This window comes from Corvus moneduloides, chromosome 10 (assembly GCF_009650955.1).
Source record: "Corvus moneduloides isolate bCorMon1 chromosome 10, bCorMon1.pri, whole genome shotgun sequence".
In the NCBI taxonomy this organism is placed as follows: domain Eukaryota; kingdom Metazoa; phylum Chordata; class Aves; order Passeriformes; family Corvidae; genus Corvus; species Corvus moneduloides.
Genome location: NC_045485.1, coordinates 27,536,091 through 27,563,186, shown reverse-complemented (window position 1 = coordinate 27,563,186; position 27,096 = coordinate 27,536,091). Strand labels below are relative to the sequence as shown.

At 50.5% G+C, this 27,096-nt stretch overlaps 2 protein-coding genes across 2 annotated transcripts in view; one reads left to right on the top strand and one right to left on the bottom strand.

The window, feature by feature from the left end:
- Nucleotides 1-12,647, top strand: part of MED12L (mediator complex subunit 12L) — a 102,070-nt gene extending 89,423 nt beyond the window's left edge. The window contains exons 33-42 of the mRNA XM_032119988.1: nucleotides 221-356; nucleotides 865-1,026; nucleotides 1,920-2,282; nucleotides 3,200-3,356; nucleotides 4,442-4,653; nucleotides 6,785-6,874; nucleotides 7,485-7,693; nucleotides 9,048-9,525; nucleotides 11,302-11,569; nucleotides 11,949-12,647. Coding sequence (XP_031975879.1) covers nucleotides 221-356; nucleotides 865-1,026; nucleotides 1,920-2,282; nucleotides 3,200-3,356; nucleotides 4,442-4,653; nucleotides 6,785-6,874; nucleotides 7,485-7,693; nucleotides 9,048-9,525; nucleotides 11,302-11,569; nucleotides 11,949-12,064 — 2,191 coding nt within the window. The 3' untranslated portion in view covers nucleotides 12,065-12,647. The remainder of the gene's footprint in view (nucleotides 1-220; nucleotides 357-864; nucleotides 1,027-1,919; nucleotides 2,283-3,199; nucleotides 3,357-4,441; nucleotides 4,654-6,784; nucleotides 6,875-7,484; nucleotides 7,694-9,047; nucleotides 9,526-11,301; nucleotides 11,570-11,948) is intronic.
- On the bottom strand, nucleotides 12,333-25,382 carry IGSF10 (immunoglobulin superfamily member 10). Its single transcript, XM_032119030.1, has 7 exons — nucleotides 25,139-25,382; nucleotides 24,656-24,900; nucleotides 23,465-23,594; nucleotides 22,449-22,839; nucleotides 18,081-21,935; nucleotides 16,578-17,478; nucleotides 12,333-15,942 (listed from the first exon to the last, which is right to left on the bottom strand). Exons 2-7 carry the CDS (start codon nucleotides 24,847-24,849, stop codon nucleotides 14,034-14,036), a joined length of 7,380 nt encoding a protein of 2,459 aa, XP_031974921.1. The 5' UTR covers nucleotides 24,850-24,900; nucleotides 25,139-25,382; the 3' UTR covers nucleotides 12,333-14,033.
- Between the last annotated feature and the right edge of the window lie 1,714 nt (nucleotides 25,383-27,096).

Genomic DNA, 27,096 nt, shown 5'->3' with positions numbered 1-27,096 from the left:
GCTGGCCTGGGATGGGGGCACCTCCATTTGGGAAAGCACTGGAGCCTTTATTAACACTCCTTCTCAGCTGAGCATTTTCCCAAGCTGGACTCTGTAATTCTTACTGACTCTGTGGACGGTTTGTGCTGATGAGCTGCCTTTGGGGCCTCTGTCATGAATCAGATCTCTGGATCTCCTGGCAGTCATAGTTCCCCAGGGTAACACTTGTCTTTACTCCCAGTGAATTGTTCACAACCGTGCTGGATATGCTGGGGGTCCTCATCAATGGGACGCTTGCCTCGGACCTGTCAAATGCCTCCCAAGGAGGGCCTGAGGAGAACAAAAGGGCTTACATGAATTTAGTGAAGAAATTAAAAGTAAGTGTCATGAATGTCATTTTCAGCATTTCCTTTGAATTGCTTTCTGTGCTCATCTTCTAATCCTATCATTCCTAGTGTCTGGGGAGGCCTCTTGGAAAAAAAGGAGAGACTGGGACATTCCTAGTAGTAACAAGGGGAAATAGAAGAAAATAAAAATACAGGAATGTGGGTGTGGGAAGAGATTCCTAGGATTTTCTTCATATTTGATTAAAATTGGGAACCCTGCAAGACACTTAGTTACTTTTATTCATGTTTGGGACACTAAATTTGTATTATGTACTTTCTATGTTGCATTTAAAGAAGAGATGAAAAGAAAACTTACGTTCTCTAAACAAAGAGAAAAGCCCAAAACCCTTGCAAAGCCACTTGCTTAAATTTAGTAAAAGTACTAAAAAATAAAGGAAATGATTCATGCAGAAAGTGGATGTTTTCTAATAGTGAAAGTCGTGTGCGTCCTGTCCCCGTCTGTGTCTGTGTCTGGCTGATGGGTGTCTTTGCTCCCCAGAAGGAGCTGGGGGACAAGCGCTCCGAGAGCATCGACAAGGCCCGGCAGCTGCTGCCGCTGCCCCGGCTCACGTGTGACATCGTGGCCTGCGAGCCCGTGGGGTCCCTCATCGACACCAAGGGCAACAAAATCGCGGGCTTTGACTCCATTGATAAGAAACAGGCAAGAGCAAACGTTTGGCTTTCATCTCACTTTTGCCATGAGTTTGGAGTGTGGGGCTGCAGGCGGACAGGCACAGCCTGTGCAGTGCAGGTGCTCCTGGGCAGGATTGTAGGAGCCGTGACAGAGCTGCTCGTGCCCTCTCAGTCCCCACGAGAGCTGCAGCCCCAGCACTGTGCTCCCTTGCACAGGTGGGCTGTCTGTGGGCAGTGCTGCTGGCACCCAGGAACACTGAGCTTGGCAAGTAACACCTTTAAAAACAGCTGCAAATGACAGTGTTCGGTATCAAAAGCGTTTGTTTCTCTCCAGGAGAGCTGGAGAGGGGCTTTGAGCAAGAGCCTGGAGGGACAGGACAAGGGAGGGCAGGGATAGAGGGGATATTGGGAAGGAGGGTGATGAGGCCCTAGGACTGGTTGCCCAGAGAAACTGTGGATGCCCCGTCCCTGGATAATTTTTTAATGTGAATTTATTTAAAAGAGAGGGATAGAGTTTGGGTACAGAGCTTTTCATTCTGCAGAAGGGGTAGGTGTGTTTTGGTGATACAGTGCTTAGGCTTCCTCCCCTTATTTGAATGCGTAAACTTTTAGCAAGAGATGCAGACTTTTATTCTCAGATCAGCAGTTTTTGATAGATATTTGTCTTTTCTGCCATATATGATATATCAATGGCACTTGAGACTTTTAGCATGTCTATAAGCAAATGCTACTATAAAAATAGAATTGCTTTTTTCTAGTGGCAGCCTTGCACACAAGTGAAAATCCCGCTGGTGTGCATTTGGTGCATTTTGTGGAGGGGAAACATCCTTACTGTTTTTTCCTGACTCAAACAGTGATGTACAAAAGCAAGTGTATTGTTCAGCTTCCTTAACTCCTGACTTCCCCTTGATTCTGAAACAGGGTCTTCAGGTGTCAACCAAACAAAAGGTGTCCCCTTGGGACTTATTTGAAGGTCACAAAAATCCTGCTCCTCTCTCCTGGGCATGGTTTGGGACTGTTCGTGTTGACAGGAAAGTGATCAAATACGAGGAGCAGCAGCATCTGCTGCTGTACCACACACACCCCAAACCCAAACCACGGAGCTACTACCTCGAGCCCTTGCCCCTTCCTCCAGAGGAGGAGGAGGAAGAGCCCACCTCACCTGTGTCTCAGGAACCAGAAAGAAAGCTGGGAGAGCTCTCAGATCAGGGAAAACATGCCACAGATGACGAGAAGAAGGCAAAGGGCAGGAAGCGGAAGTCAAAGTCGAGCTCCAGGGCTGAGGTAAGTGGTTGGTGCCTGCACAGAACCTGAAATACCTCCCCGAAGCTCCTGGTGGTGTGTGTGGCGCTGCCTTTGGAAATGGTTCTGCACCTGGAGAAGGGAGTTCCAAGCGAAGGGAGGGAATGGAGATGGCCAGGAGGAGGGTGGATTTCTGTCAAGCAGAAATTCCTCAGTGTGGAGGAACGTGCTGAGCTCAGGACCTTACACACTGTGTGAAATACACTAGAGTGGATCTTGCTGACTGTTACTCAGGTTCTGTATGTGCTTCCTCTTGTTTGAGGTAGCAAACTGCATGTGCCAGTTTCTGAAATGATTCCTCTTCACATTATGTTGAGACCAAACATGTTGGTTTAAACCCAGGTCTCATTCAAATGGAAACCAGTTTGGAAAAGTCTCTTTCATACAGATAAACTGTTCTGCTGTGCAGTTTGGTCTGGTGTCTGAGACACTTTCCCTTTTACTGGAGTTGGGGCTGTGGATTCCTGAGCTGAATAGTCACTTAGAGCAGTTTGAAAACATGCCTGGCACCAGTGTGGCCAGCCCTGGTGTGGATGTGCTGGTATTCCCGCAGCATCCAGCTGGATTGCCCATGTGGTGTGGTTTAAGTAGCTGTAATTTTAAGATGATTTTCTGGCCTTTTTGATGTTTCAGTGGAGTTCTTCATGTTACTTATATCCTGACAGTTTGAGCTGTCCTTGTAGTCCACCTGAGCGTGGCCTGGAGAAGGTAGCTGCTCTTGAGGCTGGGATGTGCCTGGAGCTGTCAGTGGGAATTGCCAGACTTCACGTGGAGTTTACATCATTGCCAACAACAGGGACCTGTCTCTGTCTTTTAATAATTCAGTAGGAAAATGGGCATTATTTATGAGTTGGTAAGGTATGAATGTCATTAACATTTCCTTTTGCTGTGTATTTTAGGAATATGCACAGGCCAGCTTATACAGAGTGCCTCCCGCCTACTCCCCGCTGCCGTCCCCGCTGGCTCACGCAGCCCCCCCGGCACTGTGGGGGTACAGCCTGGGGGGGCCCCCTCCACAGCCCAGCTTCTTCCTGCAGAGCCAGCCCCTCGCCCCAGGTAGGTCAGCTGGGAGGGCACAGCCTGGGGACTTGTGACCACGTCCTGTTTCTCTCTCTGACGTGGGCTGTGTCCGCCTGCGCCATTTGGTTGGTTCCTTTGTCAGCTGTGGGTTCTCAAAGGGCTTTTCTGCTCTCAGCTGTAGCTCTGTCTCTGTTGAGGTGTTGAGCTTTTTGGGTGGATAAACCAGAATGAGCTCCTGTGGTGGCAGTGTCAGAGAGCTGGTGGGGTTCAGTGAGGAGTGAAGGGAGAAAGGGACAATTAAAGGAACAAAGGCCCTTTGGATTATTTCCTCTTTCATTCATACCTAGAGTCATGGTGGCTGATTTGCTATCTGCTAGATGTAATAAATCCACAGGCTCACATTTTTTCAGCATTTCTGATATGTGCTTAATTTTCTGTAGGATTGTCTTCTTTCTTCCAGTTAGTGAATTGCAGTTTTACAGCGATTTACTGGCTCCAGAGGGCAGCACTTTGTGATGGTTTGAGAAACACTATTGTGACTTTTCCAAGCAGAAGTTTAAAAGTTTGATTCCAGTTATAAATGTTAAATATTTATTTCTGAAGCTCCAAATACAACTAATCTGTATTATAACTGTGTAAAGTCTTCAGAATATACCAGAGAGTGGCTAAAAAGTTTAAGGAAATGCTGCTTTTGAAAACAAATGTATAAAGATTACCTTTTTAAGTCTGACAGAGAGATACATGGCTTTTATCAAATTGCAGAGAGTGCATAAACTGCTGCCATCTCATAAAATGGGCTTGACATATTAAGATGTTCATATCATGCTTTTGATCTGACATGCGACTTTGGTTCAGCAGTAGTAGCGAGGTGCTTTATGTGACATGGAACATATAGCAGCCAGCAGTCTTTGAGCTTTTTCCATTCTCATTTACAAGCGGCAGTCTTCAAAGTTACTTTGCCCATTTAAATTTTCAGGCCAGAAATCAGGTTTAATCTGGACTGTGCCTCTGCAGAGATGCATTTATTGTCATTATGTAGAGCTGATGGGTTAGCAGTGCTCTGTACCACTAGCACTCGTAGGGAAGGCAGAAGATGCATTTTTGTTTTGGGTGGTTTTCAGGTGGTTCCAGGCTGGACCCAGCAGGCTCCTTTGTGCCAAGCAACACGAAGCAAGCCCTGTCCAACCTGCTGCAGCGGCGCTCGGGCTTGGTGGTGCAGCCGCCCTCAATCCACGGGATCCTCCCTCAGCAGCAGCTGCTCCAGATGAAGCTCCTGCAGCAAGAGCAGCAGCAGTTCCTGCGGCAGCAGGCACAGGCACGGGCTCTCCAGCAGGTTTGTCCAACCCCTCAGCCTGAGGAGCAGCACAGGGGGTTTGCATCGTGCGGGGGCTGTGTTCCCTGCCTGGCTTACAGTGGGGAGCCAGCTGATAGTTACGTTGCAATAATTCCCCAAATATTGGCTAACCAGGGCCAACTGCCTTTAAACTTCATTTGGTGTCTTAGTCCCTTTATTTTTCCCATGTTCCAGCATTCTCTGAGCCCGTCCAGGTGAGCTCTGTAACGGTGCTGCACAGCCCTGCTAACCCCCAAGCTGAATCGTCTGTGCTCCTTGTGCTGTTGCTATATTCTTGCCTGTCCTTTTCCCGCAGGATGTCTGTAGTTCTGCTGTATCCCTTCAGGATGGCTTTGACAACATAATGGTAACCACTCGGAGACCATGACCTTTGCTTTACTTTCACCCAGGCATGCATTCCTTTCACCACTAAGGCTGCACTCTGCTTCTGATAGTGACACTGTGCTTTGGGGCCGCTCACCCGGGACCGCAGCAGCTGCATGGGGGACACTGCAAATACACGGGTGCACAGAGAATGACTTTCACCTACAAGTATTTCCAATAGCTGCATCACTGGTCAATTTTTTCCTCTTCTCATGTGTTTCTTGCTGTGGAAAATGAGAGCAGCTGCAGGATGTGCCCGAGGCTGTGACTGTGTGAGCATGGCTGGGTGTTCTACACTGACATATTATTATGGGAATAATCAGATCTTGTTACTTCCAAAAGCAGTAACAGCTAACACTTACCTACTAAATCGTTGACTTTCATAGAATTCAGTTGTTTCTGGGAAAAACAGTGATGCTATGAAGTTTCATTCCTAGTATCCATGCCATAAAGCTTTCCAGATAATAATTAGTGAAGCTGTTCTAGAGTTGGTCGCAGGACTTTGGTCCTGTCCCAGTGAAACTGCCACACTGTTAAAGGCCCTTCTTGGTAAGGCAAAGCCAGATGTGTGTTCAAAGAGGCTTTGGCATTGACCCTGGTTTCTGTATTTCCTACATGTGCAGTCATTGCTGGTGTTATTGGGGGCCTGTTAGAATGGGGGATCTATCTCCCTGTTTGCAGTTAATTAGGCACACTTGGGTTTGCAGCAGGGACACAGGGAGGGTTCTCCAATCCTTATCCAGCTGGTAGCCTACGTTGTGATGTTGCTGCTTGCAGTGTGTTGTCAAAGTCACTTTTAACCTTAATTTATCATCTCTGTTGAGATATCCTGGCTGGAATGGCAAAGGCTTTGTTGGAGGGCTTGGATTTGTATTTGCTTTTGTGGGGAACTGGGCAGCTGCAGGGAAGGATCATTGCTGCTTCCAGCTCCTGTCACTGGGTTTTTTTGGTGGAATGGTTCTAAAAATGGCCAGCTGTGCAGCATCCCAGTCACACAGGAAACACATGGATTGATTGTATCCTGGCACATTCTAATTTGCCAGGTTTTTACAATCTGTCATGAAATTAAGTCTAACAGTGAAATTCTTTTCTCTTTTGTCATGCATCAAAACGCACTGCAGCAGTTACAGTTGAAATCTTTAAATGATTTGCCCTTAACTGGGCACAGATACTGAGGTGATTTGGATGGACAATCAAGGCTGGCTGCTGATCTTGACATGGAACATGTTCCCAGCTGCACTGGTTGGAGCTGGAGCTGCTTACATTACCCATACTGGTGTTTGTATGTCACCTTCAAATTCATCAGCACTCATGAGCATTTCGCCTGCTGCACCTGGGGAAGCTGGGGACCAGGTATCCTGAGCAAAATCCATCAGCTGGGTGGTTGTATCAGAGATTGTGCTTCACTCTGAGTTTCCTGGGTGGTTTAATGTACTGGCCCCAAGACAGCCAGACTATTTCTTTTCTAATCTTTTGCAAAGCCCCATTTAAAGGGTCTCTGCAAGCCCTCTGCAGTGGAGGGCTGCCTCCTCCCGGCTGCAGTGTCAGCGTGCCAGACACCAAAGGTCAGTGCTTCCACCTCCTGTGACTAAACACAGCGCAGAAGTTCAGCACTGAGCAGTGGTGCTGTCCTGGAGGAAATGGTTGTCACTCCATGACTCTTTAGGACACAGTTTGGTGGGGTTTGTGTCCAGAACCAGACTTGCTGCAGGTGTGGAGTTGTATCTGATGATGCTGTATCTTGCAGGGGCAGCCAATGGACCAAGCTGCTGTCTTCACTCCCCAGGCTCAGCCCCTGTCCCAGCTCCCGCAGTACCCAGGGTTACAGCAGGCACAGGTACTGCCTCATCCCGTGGAGCACCTGCATGGAAATGCTGATGGACAGATCTCCTTCCCCATGCCTGCTCCTCTGCATGTGGCCTGGGGTACCAAGGAGGCCTCCTCCTGGGGTGGTTATGGTCTCTGCATGCAGTAGCTCATGAACATTTTTAACGTGGCTACTTCCCAGTTTTTCTTGATGCTGGGAATGGCAAGCTTACTTCAGCATTAAGCCAGATATTTAGCCAGAGATGGTGATAGCAGTAAGTCTTTATTATGTCATGATCATTCTGGTACTTGGGATTTTGGGGAGATAGGAGGAAAATAGAGGTGGTGTTGTGGTTCAGAGCCCTGCTTCTACTCAGTGCCTCTTGGGAAAGCAGCACAGTGTGAGTTCCATTCTGTGCATGTGACCGTGTGTGACCATGAGTGTGTGTGAGCGTGACCGCGTATCAGCTGCCTGACCCCACAGACAGAGGGGGTCCCGCTGGTGTGGGGGATGTGTGGGGCAGCACTGCAGCTCCTTCTCCTGCGGGCTCCCTGTCCTCGACAAACACGCTGTCTGTCCTGCAGCTGGGCTGTCTCCCATGGGGCCCGCTGCAGTCAGTGCTGTGTTTTCCTTCCCGCAGAGCCTGTCCCCCGGCTACCCCCTGTGCAGCGGCCCGCTGCCCATGCAGCAGCAGCAGCAGCAGCAGCAGCAGCAGCAGCCTGGCGTGGGGCTGGCCCCTGGCGTGGGGCTGGCCCCCGGCCCTGCGCTGATGGAGCGGCTGAGGCAGGGCCAGCACCCCGGGTACCTCCAGCAGCCCCCGCCGTCCTACGGCCCCGCGCCGGCCCCGCGGTGAGCATGGGGACAGCGAGGGGAAGCTTGGTTTAAAATAAAGTGTATTAATAATAGAATCAGAGGACCAGAATGGTTTGGGTTGGAAAGGACCCTAAAGACCATCCAGGTCCAACCCCTGTCGTGATCAGGAACACCTTCCACTAGACAAGGTTGCTCATTAATCAAAATGAGGTTAATGGGTCTAATTAGCAATTAATATTCCTTTCTCTACAATATCCCACTGTTTTCCCCTCATTTAATTTTTATTTTGAGTTGATCTTGGCACACCTTGTCATCCAGTTGTCCTGTGTGTTTGCAGAACATAAAAATCCATTTAAAGATGGCTGTTGGATCCTATTTCCCTACAAACACAGATGTGGGATCCATATTATACAAGCATGTGTGTGGTACTAAACAGTCAATACTCCAGGTTTGCCAGAGTCTGTAGTCAAGAAAGCATAAGACCAACTTGGTAGAAATCCATCAAAGGTAGTGTTACAGAGCTGGCAGAGTGGAGGAGTTTCCGATGACAGCCTGGAATCAGATTTCTTTTTTAAGAGCCTGAAACAGCCCAACCAATGGTCCAGCTCTTTTGTCATAAACAGAATATGGTGTGTCATGTATGAAGCTGTGCAATTCTCCTTCAATCTCTGTGTTTTTTTAATGAAATCAGCATTTCTGGAGTTGTGAACATTATGTATGTGCTGCAGTAGTTACTGATTCCTTAACGTCTAAATTCTTGCAAGCCCAGATATCTTAGTAGTATTCCAAATTTTGGGTTTGCTTGCACCTCTTCGAAAAGTTTGGCCTTTACTTGATTGACAGCCTGGTGTGCAAACCTTCAGGGCGCCTCGCATCAGGAATGAAGTGGCCAACCTGGATTGCCTTGTTTGTGCTGAGCTAACCAGCTAAGCTAAATTGATGATGTAGTTAACATTTTTCAGTATTTTAGAACAGGATTCTTTATTTCAGAGTTTTTCAGTGTTTTAGAAAGTGAAACATCTACTTGTGATGGCTGATTTTCAGTTATGGTATTGGAATGCTGAGATGTTTTGAGCTGGAGAACATTTTAGTGGAATTGCTTAAGCTCTAGAAACCCACCTCTTTTCCTAGCAAAGCAAGAGCTGAATGCTTGGATCTGTTCCTGTTCAGAGGAACATGTTATTGCCTACATCAGTCACTGGGCAATAGTATGGCACAGCTCTATTATGCAATGTTTTTTTAAGCATTCATACTTGGAGAGACATTCTTCCTGTGAAATGTAGCATCTTTTAAGTCTGCGGCAGTCAGATGTCACAACTATAGTTGAGTTCTCACAAACTGTGGTGCTCTGCCTGTAAATGAAGTTTAATCCATTATTTTCCCCCATCAGACTGAGCCATCAGCCTCTGCAGCCCAGTTCCCTGGCTGGAGGGGGCCTGGACGCTGCCTGGGCCGCGGGGCCGGGCTCGGGGCAGGTGCCGCTGGAGCCGGGCAGGCAGGGGCAGCAGCAGCCGCGGCACCAGCGGCTCTTGCAGGTGAGCGCTCGGCCGCGCTGGTGCGGGGATGTGGCGGTACAGGGGTGTGCGAGCACCTCTGTAGCCGTGAGGGTGTTGCACACTCGCTTGCACGTGTCTGTGAGTCTAAAGCTCCAGAGCCCCGCCTGCCTTACCTGCGTGCGGACATCCATTGCTCGCCTTTGGGGCCGCCAGAAGGGAGCTCTGGACATACGTGTCAATGCCACATCCCTGGCTCCCGGCGGCCCGGGGCAGCGCGGGGCCTGTCCCTGTTGTGTCACCACCGCCTTCTCCCAGGTGCAGCAGCAGCAGCAGCAGCAGCAGCCGGGGCAGCAGAAGCAGCAGCAGCCGGGGCAGCAGCAGCCGGAGCAGCAGCAGCAGCCGGGGCAGCAGCAGCCGGGGCAGCAGCAGCAGCATCCGGGGCAGCAGCAGCCGGAGCAGCAGCAGCAGCCGGGGCAGCAGCATCCGGGGCAGCAGCAGCAGCATCCGGGGCAGCAGCATCCGGGGCAGCAGCAGCCGGGGCAGCAGCAGCCGGGGCAGCAGCAGCCGGGGCAGCAGCCGGGGCAGCAGCAGCCGGGGCAGCAGCAGCAGCAGCCGGGGCAGCAGCAGCCGGGGCAGCAGCAGCCGGGGCAGCAGCAGCAGCAGCCGGGGCAGCAGCAGCAGCAGCAGCAGCAGCAGCCGGGGCAGCAGCAGCCGGGGCAGCAGCAGCAGCAGCAGCAGCAGCAGCAGCAGCAGCAGCAGCAGCCGGGGCAGCAGCAGCAGCAGCAGCAGCAGCAGCAGCAGCAGCAGCAGCAGCAGCCGGCGCTCGGACTCCCGCCCGTGCGGCCGCAGGTGAGCAAAGGCGACCGGGCTGTGCTGGGGAGCGCTGAGGGGAGGGACGGGGGTGCTCTGTCCCCCGGGGACGAAGAAGTGACCCTTGGCCACGTGAGGTGCCGGTGGCTGGCACTGCTCCCCGTCACCGTCCTCGTGCTGTTGGGAGCACCCCTGCTGCCTGGCTGATCTGCCGCAGCCAGACCCCGGCCCCTGCTATGTCCCATCACAGGGGACTGTTCCTGACTTGAGGCCTTTGGTTTTTAGGCTGTACTACTAACAGGCTGGGGGGGAATGGGGTTTATTGTTTTGAGATCCCTTTAAATTAAATTGTTAGTAATAAACCAGAGTTTCATGAAGACAGCTGAACAAACTGAATTGCTTTTGAGACACGACTTTCTGCTGGATTGGAGCCTTTGATAGGTTAGGGAATTATTTTACCCAGTAATTGTCACTGCCAAATCCTTTTCCAATCTCATTATGCTTGTTTCCTTTATTTCCACAGTTTTTCCAAACATATTTAAGGTAGGTGGAGATAACTAGGCAAAGTTTGCTATAGAAAAGTAGAGAAAATACAGTAATGCTGAAACTGCAGCTTCTGAGTTTACAAGCATTAATCTTAGATAATTTTCATCCATTTTTGAGGTTTTTTTAATAGTTCTTATCTCCTGAACAAACTGATGGGAGAGTGTCCCTCCAATGGGCACCTGCCTGGTGATGATTCCTGTGCCAGCACCTGCAGAGCAGAAGGTGCTGTGGGTTGGGTTTATGTCCCCAGAAAACCCCGGTGTGCTGGGTAGTGCCTTTGACTAACCTCAGCAGTTACTATAGCCTGGTAGCCAGGAGATTACACAACACATCTTAAGTGAAGGATTTGGTTTCAGAAAGGGAAAAGATGCTGAAGTCTTGTAAAACACTGAAACTGCCTTCAGTAAGCACGAGGTTTCGCTGAGCAAAGCTCGGGCGGTTTCTGTAGCGCCCACGGAGTTATTAGGGTACTGGATTACTCCAGTTTTATTCAGCATGTCAGGTTTCCAAACTGCATCCTGTATCCTTGTGCAGAAGAATCACTTAATTAAAAGCATTAGAAGCATGTGCATTTTCACTGGGTCTAATGAGAAAAAAAAAATTTGGGATTTAAGAGGCAGATCTGTAAAGCTGAGAGACCAGAGATGGATGGTAGACGCCGAGTTTGGGGTGCTGCTCCCATTGTGCTCAATGCCACAGCCACAGTGGGGCTTCCCTGAAGCCTTCTCTTCTGCAGGCTGAACACCCCTGGTGGGAGATTGCAGGGAAGGAAGAGAGCAGATGTTCTGAGAGTTCTCAGGGTGTTCCCTGTGTCCTTGCTGTCCAGGGCACCTGCCTGCCCTCACTGCCCTCCCCAGCTCCTGCCCACTGCGCCGGGGCAGCACAGCCGAGCACCTGTGTTCGGGCACGGAGGGATTTGTTACCTGCCGTGGCTCAGGCACTGAGGGATTTCTTTCACCTTTCCCACTCCCACTGCAGTTCCCAAGGCCAGGCTTGCAGCAGACCCAGCAGCAGCAGCAGACGGCGGCGCTGGTCAGGCAGCTCCAGAAGCAGCTCTCCAGTAAGTGCGTGTGTGCACGGACACGTGGAAATGTGTCTGAACGTGGAATTGTCTTTCTGGAGACTTTCTGCCTGTTTGCCTGCTGCTAGAGGTACATGGAGGTCATTCACCTACTGACAGCTCGATGGATGTCCCAGTCCTTTTGGTGTGGCACCAAAGCCCAGTGCTGGGGCACCGTGTGGTCCCCAGGGCAGCCCTGGGGCTGCAGCTGGAACCCACCCGCCTTCCCCAGTCCTCTGCAGGAAAAGTCCCCAGGGAAGTGAGTGCCCCTGACCTCGGGTGGATGAGGGATTTGCTGACTGCTGCTTGCCACTGCTGCACCAAATTCAGGTATTCTTCTGTATTTTGGTACAGTCACCTCTTTTTCTTCCTCCACCAGGTAACCAGCAAGGGGTGAGCCAGTATGGGCACCCCCCCCCACTTCTGACCACGGTGGGAGTGGATGCAGGGGATGTTTGCACTGAGGAACAGGACACTGGAAATTCAATGCACTAGTCATTGCTGGACAGCAGAACATGAGTTCTCTCCTTATTTCCATCATTATTTTTTGTGCTGCAGTTGATGTGAATATGTAACAAGGTTGGGGGTTGGGTTGGGGTTATTTTTGTGTTTAACTAGATTTCAGTATCTGGACTTTTGTGGACCTATTTGAAGAATGTTATGGCAGATTTTATGAATTTGGTTCTTTTTAGGTCCTGTTACTTTCAAAGAGGACAAAGAATGCAGGATTTATTTATTTGTGGAAAACACTTTATTATTCTAATTTTTTTTTTTTTAAGAACTGCACTGGACCAAACTACTAAACTAAAAGGCACTTCTGATTCTAGCATGAAAGTTAATTTGTCCATTAAAATGTTCACCTCTTTCTTCGTTGGCAGAACAAGCATTGCTTTAAATCATGTTTATTTGACTGTGATTTTCATATGCACTTTACAGAGTTCTTTGTTTAAAGTACCAATTTCTCTTGCTCTTACTGTGGTAAGAAGGTGCTGAAGTGGGCTTATTGCTTGTATTAGAACTTCTTAAAGTTTACATGAAAAGCCACAATGTAATGTTAATAAACCTACTGGAAGTAGCAGTGGTTGCTCTCTGTTGCCTTCCCTCTGAAGCTCTCAGGTGAAGGTCCCCAGGGTGCCTGTGGTGACAGGGGCTGAGCCTCCAGGTCACCAGGGAACCTCTGAGTGCTGGCAGAGCCTCACAGCAGGTGAACCCCATGTCCCACCCGATGCCATCAGTGCCAGATCTCATCCCAGCTTTCATGCACGAGGATGGAAGAGCCCCCACGTCCTTCCCGCAGTTTCAGCTGTCCTGGAGCCAGCTGCCCTTTGGATGGCATCGCCTCCTGTTTCCTGTGCCAGCTGCCAGTGAGGCACGGCAGGTATTCCCCATCCTGGGGGAAGGCCTTGGCTGGGTGAGGCACTGCATCATCAGCTGAGTGCAAAATAGGCGAGCTATCAACCAAAATCACCACAAACAAATCGTGGTTATTCAAACCTCTGCAAACAGGTATCATTTTGCGTGTGTTGAGAGTTGAAAAAGCAGAATGAATTTATTACTATTTTATGTCATTTAGGAGTTACTCTATACAAATCTTTTTCAATGCCCTCATTTTGCAAGAGGAACTTTAAATGCTGGAGCATTTAAAATACTCTGGTAATACTTTTTTCCTGCTTTGTACTAACTCAATTTGCTTCTTGAACCTACCTGGCTGCTCAACTGAGGAATCACAATTCTAAATTGAGATTCAAATTGATGTGATTTTTTTCTATTGAGAAATCTTTAAAAAATGCTTTTGTGACAATAAAAAAGCGATGCCAGGCTGGACTGGTTCTACACCCCGTCTGTATGCATTGGCTTAACAGTGCTGAGCAGAGCTTCCTGTCTTGTTCCAAACTGAGCTGTTCTGTGTCATCCCACAGCTCTGCAGAAAAGACTGTGGCAACCACTGCTGTGCTATTAAAAATACTTCACTACTTGTTACATCATTATTTATTTTAAAAACATACTAAATATTAAAACACAGTAAGAAGGTAATCTGCATCCCAGTAAACCTGCTCGTCAGCTCCCAGGTGTCCTTGCCCTCTCTGATCCATGCTTGTGACAGTCATACAAGGTGGGCAGTATGGAACTGATGAAAAACTCTGTCCATACAAGAGCTCTCTGGGCACATTTCCAGAAAATTACCATGTTTGACAGTCAATATTTGCTATTACTTTGCAGAGCAAAAGTGCCTTAATTTTGCTTTCATTTAAATCCCCTGAACATGGAGAGATCCAATGCTAGCAAATAATGCTGGAGCTAATTTTCCCCTTCCTCCCTCCTTTTGCCCAGTCACTGCAGCCTGAATGCTGTGGACGTGTTCAGGCACGCACATGCTTGTGGCTGCCTTTGATTAGTCATTGCAAGGATGACCTCAGTCCAGCTGCAGCCCGTGTTCACCACCATTCCTGCTGCATTTCTGGCTTCAGATGACGTGGATATACGTTACTGCAGTGTCAGTGCCAAGGGCGTTCCTCGCTGTGCACTTGTACGTGCCGGAATTGGAGGGTCGGGGATTCTGCAGGAGCAGAGTGCCCGTGGGGTGAAGCAGCTCGCCCCCAGATCCCCAGCCCTGGCGAGCTGTGGTGAGTGTGGAGCGGTCAGGTAATTCCCAGGTAATTTCTGGTTTTGGTATCCCCAGCACTACACAGTGGAGCTGGACTGCTGCCCCTGGCATGGTGTGGATGGCTGGGGGGGGTCTGCCCACGATCCGCGGGGCGTAGGCTGTGACCGTGACAGGAATGCTGAGGGAGGAGTCCCCGGCATCGTTGTGGGCCCTGCACACGTAATTCCCGGCGTCATGGGCCGAGGCTGCCCCAATGACCAAGGTGCCATTCTCCAGCAGCAGGTACCTCCCGCTGACCTGCGGCCGGTCCAGCACACGTCCCCCTGGCAGCGTCCACGCCATCCTGGGCTTGGGGCTCCCCTCAGCCAGGCAGTGAAGCGACAAAGGCTCCCCACTGACACCCTTCACCAGCCCTGCAGGGCGGGTGAGGATATTGGGCTTCTGGGCAACCTCCAGGACCATGAGCTTTTCAATATAGCCAACCTTGTTCCGGGCAGCACAGCGGTAGCGCCCGGCTTGGTGTCTCTCAGGATTGTTGATGGTCAGGGTCCCATTGCTTCCTGTGAAAAACTGGGATGTCCTGATGCTGCTGGAAAACCACGTGCCGTTGGGCAGCATCCAGCTTATATCTGGGGGAGGGTTTCCATCCACAGAACAGTTCAGTGTGATAGTTTTCCCAGGTTTTACTATTATTTTTTCGTTGAAAGGATTTTTGAACACTGGTCGCCGCAGCATTTCTGTGACTTCCAGCTGCACCACCAGCACAGTTTCTCCCCCGTCGTTACGTGCCACACAGATAAAATCCGCTGTGTCTGAGGGCCTGATGTTCCGAATCTCAAGTGTCCCGTTTTTGTGCACCACAATCCTGCTCCCATAATATGGGGCTGTTAGGAAAATGTTATCGGGCATGATCCACATAATCTGAGGAGGAGGTGTCCCTTCTGCCCGGCAGTCGATGTGTTTCTTTGAGTGCCTCACTGCCGTCACCTTCATGATTGTTTTGTTCCTGTATAAACCATTTATGATGGGGGGTTTAGCAGCCACGTCCAGCTTGTACAGTTTGGTGTCATCCCCGCCAGGATTCCGAGCCACACACATGTACTCCCCAGCATCCAGCAGGCTGGCGTGGCTGATGGAGAGAGAGCCGTTGGTATGCAGGGAGTGCCTGTCTGTGGACGAGGAGATCATCTCACTGGAAGGCAGCAACCAGAATATCTGTGCCCTGGGTTCTCCAGCAGCTTCACAGTCCAGCAGTGCTGTGTCTCCAGCTGTCACTGTAATGTATGTCTTGTAATTGTGCTTTATTTGAGGGGCTGCCACGATGACCGTGACGTGGATCTTCATCTCGTCCCTCCCCAGAGTGTTCTGGGCATAGCACGTGTAATCTCCTCCTTCTGTCACTCCAGCTTTGTTGAGGTACAGAGTCCCATTGTTGAAGAGGACGTACCTGCGAGACCTGTGCCCACTGTCATCCGCCAGCATCGCGTTGTTCACCACCGTCCCGTCTGGCAGACCCCAGGATATTTCCGGTGTGGGCGACCCGGAGGCCTTGCAGTCCACTCTGAAACCCTTCCCATATGGCACCAGTTTCTTGAACTGCTGTTTGTGGTCAATCTTGGCTGGTTTCATTGTGATGCTGACTTTCATCAGTATCAGATCATCCCCAATTCTGTTTCTTGCGACACACAGATAGTCACCTGCATCTTTTTCTGTAACTGCCTCAATAGCCAGGGATCCATTGGGGTAGACATGGATCCGACTTCCCATTCTGTTGTGGGGAGAGAGAGAGGAAAAGAATTATGAAAACGAGTGCTGGAGGTGAATACTGAGCACTGGAAGGGACTGAACGTGTTCACAGCACAGCACAGCAGCTCTTTCTAAAGGCACTGTGCCCACGCCAGCTGATGTCATTGCCATCAATAACATTTGGTGTTATGTGGATGTGAGCAGTGCTGACTCTGCTGGGAGTGCCCTGTGTTGGGTCTGTCTCTCCCAAGGTAAAGGTGAAGTGTTACTGTGGGAGGGGGTCTGGGGAGACCCCCAAAGGTAGACTTGGCAGAGACGAAAGAAACCTCTCCCTCCTGAGCCCTGCTTCACAAATCTGTTACAAGTAACTTCTCTGAACTGACAGCAGTCAGCCAGTGCATGATGACAGGAGTTACCTTAATTCAAATATGACTTGTACCTGTTTTGAGACCTCACCCACTTAATGGCAATTGATGTGATCTGTTATTAGATCTATTATTAGATATAGATGCCATTAGAACAGATGTTTCACCACTGCTAAATGCTTAAAAATTGGTTTAGTTCACAGTGGTTTAGTGCTGTAATAGGCTCTTATGTGAGCACCAGAGGAGGCAGTGTTTTAAGTTCCAAAGAGGTGGAGAAAAAAAAGGGGCATACCTGTGCCACTGGTCCACAACAGCCTTGGAGGGCAACCTCCAGATTATCCTGGGCTTGGGCTCCCCAGTTGCTGTACAGTTCAGAAGCAACCTCTCCCCAAAGTTCAGCCGAGTCAGTTCTTGAGAGGCGATGGCTATTTTTGGAAGTACTTCTCTGCGCTCCACCACGAGGCTGACCACCCTCCTGTCCGAGCCCGTGGAGCTCGTGGCTATGCACTCGTAGTTGCCGCTGTCGGAAGGGACGATGCTGCCCAGGTGGAAGGTGCCGTTGGGGAACAGGAACAGCCTCGTGTGTACCAACTGCAGAGGTTTCACCACCGTGCCGTCAGGGAGGACCCAGTGCACGCTGGGCTGAGGGTTCCCTTGCACTGTGCAAGGGAGTTTCAGGCTTTCCCCCATCATTCCTGCCACGCTCTGTCTCTTCTCCTCCAGGATGGTGGGAGGGGCTGCAACGACCTGCAGTTTCACAGCCAGCGTGTCGGTGCCCGCAGGGTTTTTGGCCAGGCACGTGTAGAGGCCCCTGTCGTACACAGTGACTGCCCGGATCACTAAAGTGCCGTCCGGTTCCACGTGAGCTCTGTCGTTTCCCGTGGAGGAGGGGACGAGGTGGGTTTGATTTGCCAGAAGCCAGGAGATGGTGGGAGGGGGCCTGCCCTCGGCCCTGCACGCCACTGCCACGGTGTTCCCGGAGTGCGCGGTGAGCAGCCGCTGCCGGCCGCCGGCGATGCGGGGCGGGCTGGCCACCACGGACAGGGTGACCAGGAGCCGGGCCGCGCCGTGCGCGTTGGCCGCCGTGCACAGGTACTGCCCGCCGTCCTCCGGCCGCGCCCGGGCGATGGACAGCGTCCCGTTGGCCAGCACCACCCACCGGCCGGCACCGCGGCGTCCCGGAGCATCGGGCCCTGCGAACAAGGGCGGCAGCACAGCCTGTCAGCACCTGCCTCGGTTCCTTCTCCTCAGTCCCAAACACCCTGTCCTGGTCTGCTTTGCCCAAGTAACCCCATATATATAGAGATAAATAATAACAGCGATAAAATGGAGAGAAACCAGAGTATTTTGCATATAGAATGACAAAGCTTTAAAGTAAGAATGAAGCTGAATCTCCAGCAGAGACAAAGTCTGGATAAAGCAGATGGGGCTTTGCAGTCCAGACCTGGCACAGCTGTAACTGGATTTGAGTGTTTTTACCACATTTTTCTTTTCACTTGTCTCACTGTTCTGGAATAGCAGGTAATGTACAATAAATACTGAATTCTTCCCACAATAAGCAAGAAATTATAGTTAAACATACATTTTTTTTTTTTTTAAATCATTTCACTAAAGAGCTCTTCCAGAATCAGCACTAAGATGATCCAGTGAGTCCCTGTCACTGTTTCCAAGTTTACCTTTCACTGGTATTTCATAGCACTCTGAAATGAAGCAATGCTTGAGTTTGGCACACAGAAGAGGTGCCAAATTACAGCACTAATGGAGGGTAAATTCTAGAGAGGTTTATCAAGCTCACCTGATGATATCTTTGTCCACTGTATTATTGGAAGGGGATTCCCAGTAGCTTCACAAGGAATAAAGGCATCGGAATCCGCCAGCAGAGTGAAAGCAGCCAATTTCCCTCCGACTATTCTGGGCTTTGAAAAATGGTTTCTGCTTGCAGAACCTAAGGTGATGAGATTGGGGATGGTGGCAGTTTCTTGATCTCTTCTTTCAGACCAGCCACTGACAGAGCTGTCCTTGTCCCTGCCCCACGGAGATGCGATCTGTGGTGACTGCAGTGTGGGCCCCCGCTCTGTGCCTTTGGGAGGTGGCTCGGGCTGGCGTCCGGCATCCCCCCGCGGAGGCGAGGAGGCTCTGGCGCTCGGTGCAGGTGGCACGGCTGCGGTCGGGGCTGGCAGAGGGGAGGGGTGCCGAGTGCTGGGAGCAGTGACTGCAGCGGGAGCGCTTGGCACGGTTCTTGCTGGGAATGTGGCCTGTGCTGCCTGGTTTTTCTCCCCCATTTTCACGTAGGATTTTTCTCCTGCCGTGGCAGTGGCTCTGATGTGCTGAGCAGGTACTGGCCCTGATGTGGCCCTGACTGCAGCAGGTCGGGCACTTGTGGCACCAGGAGGCTCGTCCAGCCATGGTGAGGTTTGGAGACCCATGGTGGGGGTCTGGGCAGCACTAGTGGGTGGTGACGTGGCCAGCTGGGTGTTCCTCTGTGTGCCTGGTGTGGTTTGGAGTGCCACGATGGGGCTCTGAGCAGTCAGACTGCCAGGCAGTGATGTTGCTGTCTGGGTGTTCCTCCAGGTGCCCAGCATTGCTGACGTCTGTGTGGCTGCCGTGGGCCTGTGCTGCGGTGCCTCGGGGGTGCCAGGGATCCACAGTGCTGATGTTTTGGCCATGGAGACTGCACTGATGCTCCCTGGTAGAGGTTGTGCGGGTGTGAGGCTTGGAGGCACAGCTGGTGATGTAACTGTAGCCACACGCTGTGGGGCAGGTGCTTTAGGAGGCCTCTTCCTCCTCTGACCTCTCCTTCCTCCCACTCTGAATATTTTACTTTTGGCGAGTCTGGTGTCAGTTTGAGGAGTAGTAACGAGTGTACCTGTTGGCTTCAAACCCATTGCACCCAATCCACTGGTTGCAGTAGTGGCAGTGTCCTTTGCAGTGACAGATGTGCCTGTGGTCGCAGCTTTTTGCCTTGCACTACGTTTGTTTTCCTCTTCCCTGGGGAATGCTGTGTTTTGATGGGCTCCCATGGGGCGCTCCAATGGCATATTCATGATGGAGGGGGGTGCTTCTGGGCTAAATGGATTGATGGAACTGCTTAAGTTATTTACAGTTGGTACATTTGATACATAGTTCGTATTCAGTTGAACACCTGTAGCCACAGCTGTACTTCCTCGGGCAGACCCTGGTGTCCCAAAATTGTAGCGGTGCTCTTTCATACTTGGGATACGTCCTGGTCTAACAATTCGTCTCCGACCAGAAATTTTCCTTCGTCTTCCATGGTGCTGCTGGAGCTGGGGTGGATGAGTTGGAAGGTCCTGGATCACCCGAATTTGCTGACGAGTGGTGAAAGTTGAGGCCAGTGGTGGCTTAGGGGTTCCTCCTTTCTGAGTACTATGAAAATAAATGGGGCCAAATTCAGAGCTTGGTGCATTGACTGTCACCACAGGGACCCGGGGATCTGGTTTGGTGGAAACCTTATCAATAGACTCAGTAAAAATATGTAACTTGTCTGCTGTGCTTTGGGGAGTCACAGCCTTGCTAGTGCCTGTAGCTTCTGTCATGGGTGTCACAGATGCAGATTTTAGATGCTGGTTATTAACTTCCCCAGAATATACTGAGTTTTGCCCAGCAGGGAAGAGTGTGGATGTTCCACTTGATACACTTGATTGTTTTACACCATTTGCTGGTATTTGACTCAAATCAGATATTTCCCATGAGTCTGTAGGGCTTGGATATGTTTGTGGCCTTTTGCTGCCCGGTGCCACAGTGTGTGAAAGAGGTGAGGGTAGGGGAGTTAATGACACTGTGAGCAGGAGGGAGGTGTTCCTGGCAGGAGTGGGGTTCGCGGTCTGCTCGGGCCCTGCAGTGATTGCGAGTTCTGTTGCTCTGCCCAGAGCAGATACTGGGGGTCTCTCTGTTGCTGGTATCATGAATTCTTCTTCTGGAGATATGAGATCACCAGATGCCTCCTCCTCATCCTCAGGTTCCTCTGAGAGCTTATGGACTTGAATGGGTGGTTCTGTTGCAACTTCTTGTTTGTCTGTCACTGTCAAATTCCTCTTTGTTTTCTCCAACAAGGCTGCCCAGCGCTGTGGATCAACTCTCCTGCCTGAGGAAACAAACTGTCTCCTGTGTCCCCTGAACCGCCTGCCTGTTCTGTCTCCGTAGGGCCAGTGAGGCATTTTCCCATGGCTGTTCCTCTGACGTGCGCTCTGTGCGCCCTGGCTGCTGGCTGCTGATGCAGCAGATTGCCCACGAGCTGTCAGGGTGGCTGGAGTGGCTGAGGGATGTCTCTGTGCTGCAGCAGAGCGCAGCAGTTCGTTGCCAGAGCCCTCTTCCCACTCTCCCACAGCTCCTTGGTTTTTCTTCGGAGCAGTTTCATCCTGTCTCATTAGCACTTGGAAAACCAGAAGATCGACACCGTACTGATTGGCTGCAACACATCGGAAGTAGCCCACATCTCGCTCCGTCACCCCTTGTATTCTCAAGGTGCCATTGGCAAAAATATGTTTGTTTCCTACAGACTGACGAAGAATCGCGTGCTCAGGTGACACCCAGGTAACGGCAGCGTCCGGAGCGGCCGTGGACGTGCAGGGAAGGTGGAGCGTGCTGCCGAGAGCCGTCGGCAGCTGGGCTCCATTCACTCCGTTGTGCTCCACGTGGGGATCCAGCACCGTAATCCGGAACGTGAGTGCGTCGGCGTCGTTGCGGTTGGTGCTGATGCAGTGATAGAGCCCCGTGTCAAACACGTCAGCCGTCCGCAGCGTCAGCGTCCCGCTTTTGAGGACTACGATTCTCCCATCCTCGCTGATATGGGGAGCTCGCACTTTGCTGCCATCGGCCAATATCCACTCTATGGCAGGAGCTGGTTCCCCAGCTGCCTGGCACCCCAGTTCCACGGTGCCCCCGACTAGCACAGTGTGCTCTGTTTGGGTGCTGTTGTCCCTGGAAATGATGGCCCAGTTATTTCTCACCTGGTTTTTGTCATCGCTGGGCAAACTGATCTGGGCGTCGGTGGAGTAGCGGATGTGCAGCGTGCTGAGTGTGGTGGCTGTCCTGTCCAGCTGCAGGGACACTTTGCTCTGCATCAGCCAGGCTGGCTCAGCTTGCAGGTCAGCCTCAATACTGGTGAAAAGTTCATCTTTCTCACTGTAGATCTGCTTATATTTGTAGCTAATAAGAGGCAGGTCAGTTGTCCGCCCAGTTTGCTCCAGTTTCAAGGGAGAATTGCTGTACAATGCCAGGATGCTCCACAGCTGCTGGATGTGTCCATAATCGATGCCACACACCAGGAATGCTGAGAACGAGGTTTTGAGGACTGTGCTGTTGCCATTTTTGTCAAATGAGATGGGAGACATTTCTTTAGGTTTCTGGACATTGCAAACCAAGTTGCCTCGATTTCCTGCTTGGTCAGTCATATTCAAAACCACAGATCCTATCGGAGCTATTAGATCCTCGGGAGACACGAAACTGAAATCCCCATCGTCTGGCACCGTGAGGTTTCTGGATTTCAGGGAGTCATGGATGACTGGCTTAGTGCAGGTGAAAGATGCAGAAGGAAGATCCACTAAACTTTTCCCATTATGATTTTTGGGACTAGCACAGACTGGACATTGATGGACACCAGAACTTCTCTCTTTTCTGCACTTTATAACATCTGAAGGGAAGAAAAGTTCAGTAAGCTTCTGTGCTACAAGTTTTAGTATTAAAAATGACATATAGCTTCTAACAAGTGGTTCTTTTGAATAAAATAAAACCAAAGCTTGAAGTGACATGTGAACGGCAGCAGCAGAGAAAGTACTCTGGTCCCTTGAGTTCCTTATTTTCTTTTTAAAGAATCAAGTGCAATGTGGCCCTTGCTCTTGCCAATTCCATGAAACTTAGCTTGTTCCCTGTGGATTCTCCTGGTGCCCAGAAGCTTTGGACTGGCCAAAGAAAATTCTCCGTTAAGGAAAGCTACACTTGGGAATGCGTTAAAGCCACTGAATTCATTTAATCTGGGAAAGTGAGTGGTATTAATCTCTTTATCCTGATTATACACACCTACAAAAATCCTATCTTCCAGACTTTCCTGGGAGAATAAATAGATGAATAAAGGGCAATTACCTGTATCGGGAAGAGTAAGATGCTACAACAGGATTAAAGAGCATAAACAAAGCCTTCAGCTCACCTGGCCTCTCCTGTGCCCACTCAGCAAACCCCTGCAGGCTGCAATCACAGGACCAGGGGTTTCCATGGAGGTAAATGCTCTCGAGCTCTGACATGTAGGAAAACATTTCTTGTGGAAGTGAAGTCAGCACATTGTCAGACAGAGAGATGTGCTTTAGGAAGGATATTTTGAATATTTGACTATAGCGCAAGGTGACAAAAGTGTCTGGATGCAGCTGCTGAAGTAAATTTCCATCCAGGTGGACCAACCTCAAGGAAGTGAGTCCATAGAAAACATTGGGATTCACAAATTCGATTTGATTGTGGTCCATATGCAGCCGTACCAAGCTGTTCAGGCCATAAAATACATCCTGCTGAAGCACTCTGACCTTGTTGTAACTCATTTTTAAGACCTGTTTGTGAAAAAGTAACAAATGCATAATATTAAACCATGTTAAAGTTATAGGATCCCTAATAAATGCTGCTGAAGGTTGCTGTGTGCAGTGAAAGTTCTTCACCAGACCAGGAATGCCAGGGAACTGGAGTTTCTTTAAAGAACTGAAGTGTTTATATGCAGTGTGTTAAGTTTCTGCACAGTGGTGGCCTTTTTTTCACGAAGGCTAGAAAAGGACAGGATTGTACTGAAAGGAAAGCTCGATGGAAAACAATCCTCAAAAACCCCCAGACTGACTAACAAATTAACAACGACAAGTTTCCTTTTTCAGACACTGTAGTTGGAGCTTTGCAATCTTTCTCCCCTGTATGAAAGAGAGTTTTTACTGCAGCTGCCTGCTAAGATAAGCTGAGAGATATCTACCAATGTGTTTGTCATGCTCTTCACCCTGTACCCGAGTGCCCACCTGGGAAGGAAAGACATTTCCCATTAGGACTCTGGATTTTGAAGGCCCTTGACTTTTGCGTGAGTACGGTAAGAAACAGGAACCTGAAATGCTGCAGAAGGCTGCTCTGTGGCTGTTTACCAGAATCACTGAAAGTTAAGTCATAACAAAAAGTAACACTGGGTCATTTAGCTCTTACCTGCAGTGAACGTAAATCACTGAACACCTTCTCAGGGATCATGTTGATCTCATTGCTGTGCAGCATCAGTAACTCCAGTTTCTCCAGGCCAGCAAAGTCCGTGGGGCTCAGCTTTCGCAGGCTGTTGTAGCTGTACGGGATGGTTTAGTCAGCCCCAACTCACACACAAATCCAACCAACCCAAAACAAAAGAACCACTTTTTGGGAATGGCTGAAGGTAAGCAGCACTTCCCCTTGCCAAGATGAAACTAGGTCATTCTTTCATGTTAGCACCAAAGATGATCACTTTTCCAGGACAGAATTCTGATGGTGAATTCCCAGTGGATGGGGCAAGTGACAGCAAGCATGAAACACATCTGTCTGTGTTCATTTTGCTACCACTTCAATGAAATATTCCCTGTATATTTTCTGCAGACACGTTTCAAAGGTTACATGTATCAAAAGGGATATACAGATCAGGCAAATATTGCTGATGGGTCTCATCATTTGACTTAAGAGAGAGGACACTTGCTAGAAACTGCATGAAGGGGCCAGACAAGCCTGGGTATGATCTGTTCCCTGCTCCTTTAACCACACAGAGAACAGAACCACCATGGAGGCTGACAAGGCCAGACAAGTGAAATTTCCCTTGAACTCAGCAGATGAAAGCACAGACCCTAATGCTGTGGGACATTCTAAGTGACAGAATCACAGAATAGGCTGAGCTGGAAGGGACACAGAAGGATCGAGTCCAGCCCTTAAGTGAATGGCTCATATGGGGATCTAACCTGCGACCTTGGTGTTACATCACAGCAAAGTCTCTGCAGATGTTAATACATATGCTCCTTTTCCAGTCCTCTTTCTGAGCTCTGAACTATCCTTTCCCAGAGAGAAATCTATTTCAGACTTCTTCCAGGTTCTATGTGGGTTCCATGCTACAGACACAAAATGTTCAGGTAATATAAAGGAAAGTTAAGTTCAAAACTTTCTGAAGTTTTCGTGTGCCCTGTGCTAGATCCCCAAAATTCCTCCTTAGTGTGGGTGGTCTCAGGCTTTGCTGGCTGTGACTGCAGCCACTGGTGAGCACTAAAGAACTTGAAGCTCCATAGACTTTGGTTAATTTTTAGCCCTAAATCTGGAAAGTTAATTATTGCTGTGCAAAGTGTTGAAAGGCAAGTGGTCTGAGTATTCAAATCCCGCAGTTCCACGTACCCCAGGTTGATGCGCTGCGCGTCCGGGGGGATGCGCGGGGGGACGGCGGTGAAGTAGCGGAAGGTGCAGTGGAGCTCGGCGGAGCCGTGGCAGGCGCAGGGCCGGGGACAGGCGCTGATGCCCGGCAGGGTGGCCAGGCAGGCGGCCAGGAGGGTCCCCAGCCAGCGGGGCCGTTCCCTGCGCGGGGCCCCCATCCTGCGGGGATCCTACGCTGCCATCCCCGACAGCGGCGGGCAGACGGGTTCCTGCAGGGGAAACAGAGCACACAGGCACTTACAGCGACAGTCGAGCTGAGCCGCTCGGGTTTAAGCCATAAGCAAAGAAGAATTTTTAACTTGAAAGAAAAACCCACCCACCAACCAGCCCCCAAACTCCCGGGTTTCCCCTCAGCGACAGATCTGTGTCATGACCTAAAGTATTGTCATTTGACAGCTGCCCCACTGTGCCCCTGTCCGGCGCGATGTGCCGGGAGCTGCTGCTCACAGGAAAAGCTGGAATTCCGCAGGGAGCAGCCGGGGGAGCTGCAGCCGGTGCCCGCCGTGTATCCCACCCGCGGACCTGGCCCGGTTGTGCGGAGCGTTCCCGACTCCGCCGGCGGCTCATCCCCCGGCGGCGTCTCCACACGTCAGCTCCTTCCCCGCCAGGAACCATTCCAAGCAAAATTAACTCATTTCGCATCCCTCGCACAAACCCTCGGCGCTTCCCCGGGACCGGGACCGGCCGCACGTCCCCACCTGAGCGTCCCCACCTCCGGGGCCGGGCCGGGCAGGGACAAACCCGCCACCGGCTCCTCCTCCCGGGGGACGCTGCCGGCTCGCCCGGGCTCCCCGCGCAGCCCGATCGGCACCGCTCGCTGCGAGGCGGGGAGGGGAGAAGCGCCCGCCTCTCCCGGGGATGCTGCGGACCGGCACCGCCGCTCCCTCCGCGGCCCCGCTTTCCCCGCGCGGGTGCCCCGCAGCCCCCGGCCCACCCCGCCCCGCCGGGGGCTCGGCTGCCCTCGCAGACAAGGAGCGGTTGCTCTCCGGGGGGAGTTCGTGCATGACCCCTCCAAAACCCGGCCGATGACACCTTCAGTTCGGTTTTGGAGAGAAAGGTTTCCTCTCCTTGCAGACGGAGTCTGTCAGTGCTTCAGGTCCTTCTTTTCGGCTCAGAGGTGTCTGTAACAGCCACAAACTCGACTGACAGCACCTTTCTGCTGAAAGCGTGTCATTCTAGGGCAAACCTCCTTCTAGGAGAGGTTCGACTGGAGATATAAAGGCAGTACAAAGCTTTAAAGATAAGATAAAGCCTCAAATATATTTTTAAAGGTTCTAAAACTGTTCAGACGAATTCAAAATCAAATGTGAGCTGTGGGAGCTCAGGAGGGTTGGCAGGGATGGGGTGTTCTGTGTAAGCCGGTTAGAACTTTACCCGTGGAATTCGCTGGCTGGAGTTTGTTATCATCTCAGGGGTTGCTCACTGAAACATGGATGGTCTCACGTTGATTCAGCATAGGAGCTGGTGCCAAGAAACACTGACCCACTCGTGTGACTGGCACTTTGGGTCTCAGGAAAAAGAACAACACCTCAACTGAGCCCTGCACTAAATCCTGAGGTGGCATTTCTAGGTGCTACCCTGAGAACAGGGAAAATCTTGACAGCTCACGCTGAATTCTGTTCTCCTGACAGAGAGGGTGACAAGGCTATTGTTAGGTGCATTTTCTTCATCTTAATTACTGTTCTGAAAAGCAAAGCATCAATTGCTTTATTTCAGTTCATCAAATTTTTTCCTCTGGATGACTGAGGTCAAGGCTTCTGGAGTGACACATTCCAATGCTGTGCTTTTGCGAGAGTAAACATGAGGTAAAAGATACTTTAAAATTATTTGTACCAGTCTTCATAATTTGTAGACAAGCTAGACAAGGAACTGAAGTAACTTCTGAGAACGTTTTCCAAAAACACACATCTGAAAATCTGCATTAAAATAAAACCAAGTATTTTAAAGGTACATGGACCTTGTCAGTGTCTTAAGAACAGAGTTTTCATCTCAGGATATGCCGTCTGTTGTCATTTAGCTGCAGCTCTCACTTCTGAGAGGCAGAGCATTAAATTACAAGAGATACAGAGTTCTCCCTCCGGAAGGTGGCTGAGGAACATGTGGAATATTTTATTGTAATGTGGTTGGGATTTCCCGGGGCAGCCTTACGGAGAACACAATGGTTGTACAAACCCGTGCTGAGCTCGCTGCTTTGCTGGCAATTCTGGCCCACGTCTGACATTAGGACATTGGTTTAGCTGGAATTCATTACTAGGGAGAATGAAGGGAGCTTTTTGTTAAGTGGAACTATATTTTGGCAAGAAAGTGTGACTGAGTGTGAGCTCAGGAGTGCTGGGAAGAGGAAAGCTGAGTGAAGGAAGCGTTTGTGAACAGGATCTGCATAGCAAATTGTACGTATCAAAACT

What these genes read in the sequence shown, in the direction of transcription:
- IGSF10 (XM_032119030.1), bottom strand. Translation starts at nt 24,849, where the DNA reads ATGGGGGCCCCGCGCAGGGAACGGCCCCGCTGGCTGGGGACCCTCCTG. An exon ending in GTGATTTACGTTCACTGCAG is followed by an intron (nt 22,840 to 23,464) that starts GTAAGAGCTAAA and finishes TTTCACAAACAG; the next exon opens with GTCTTAAAAATGAGTTACAA. An exon ending in GTGGGCACAGGAGAGGCCAG is followed by an intron (nt 21,936 to 22,448) that starts GTGAGCTGAAGG and finishes TCTTCCCTTCAG; the next exon opens with ATGTTATAAAGTGCAGAAAA.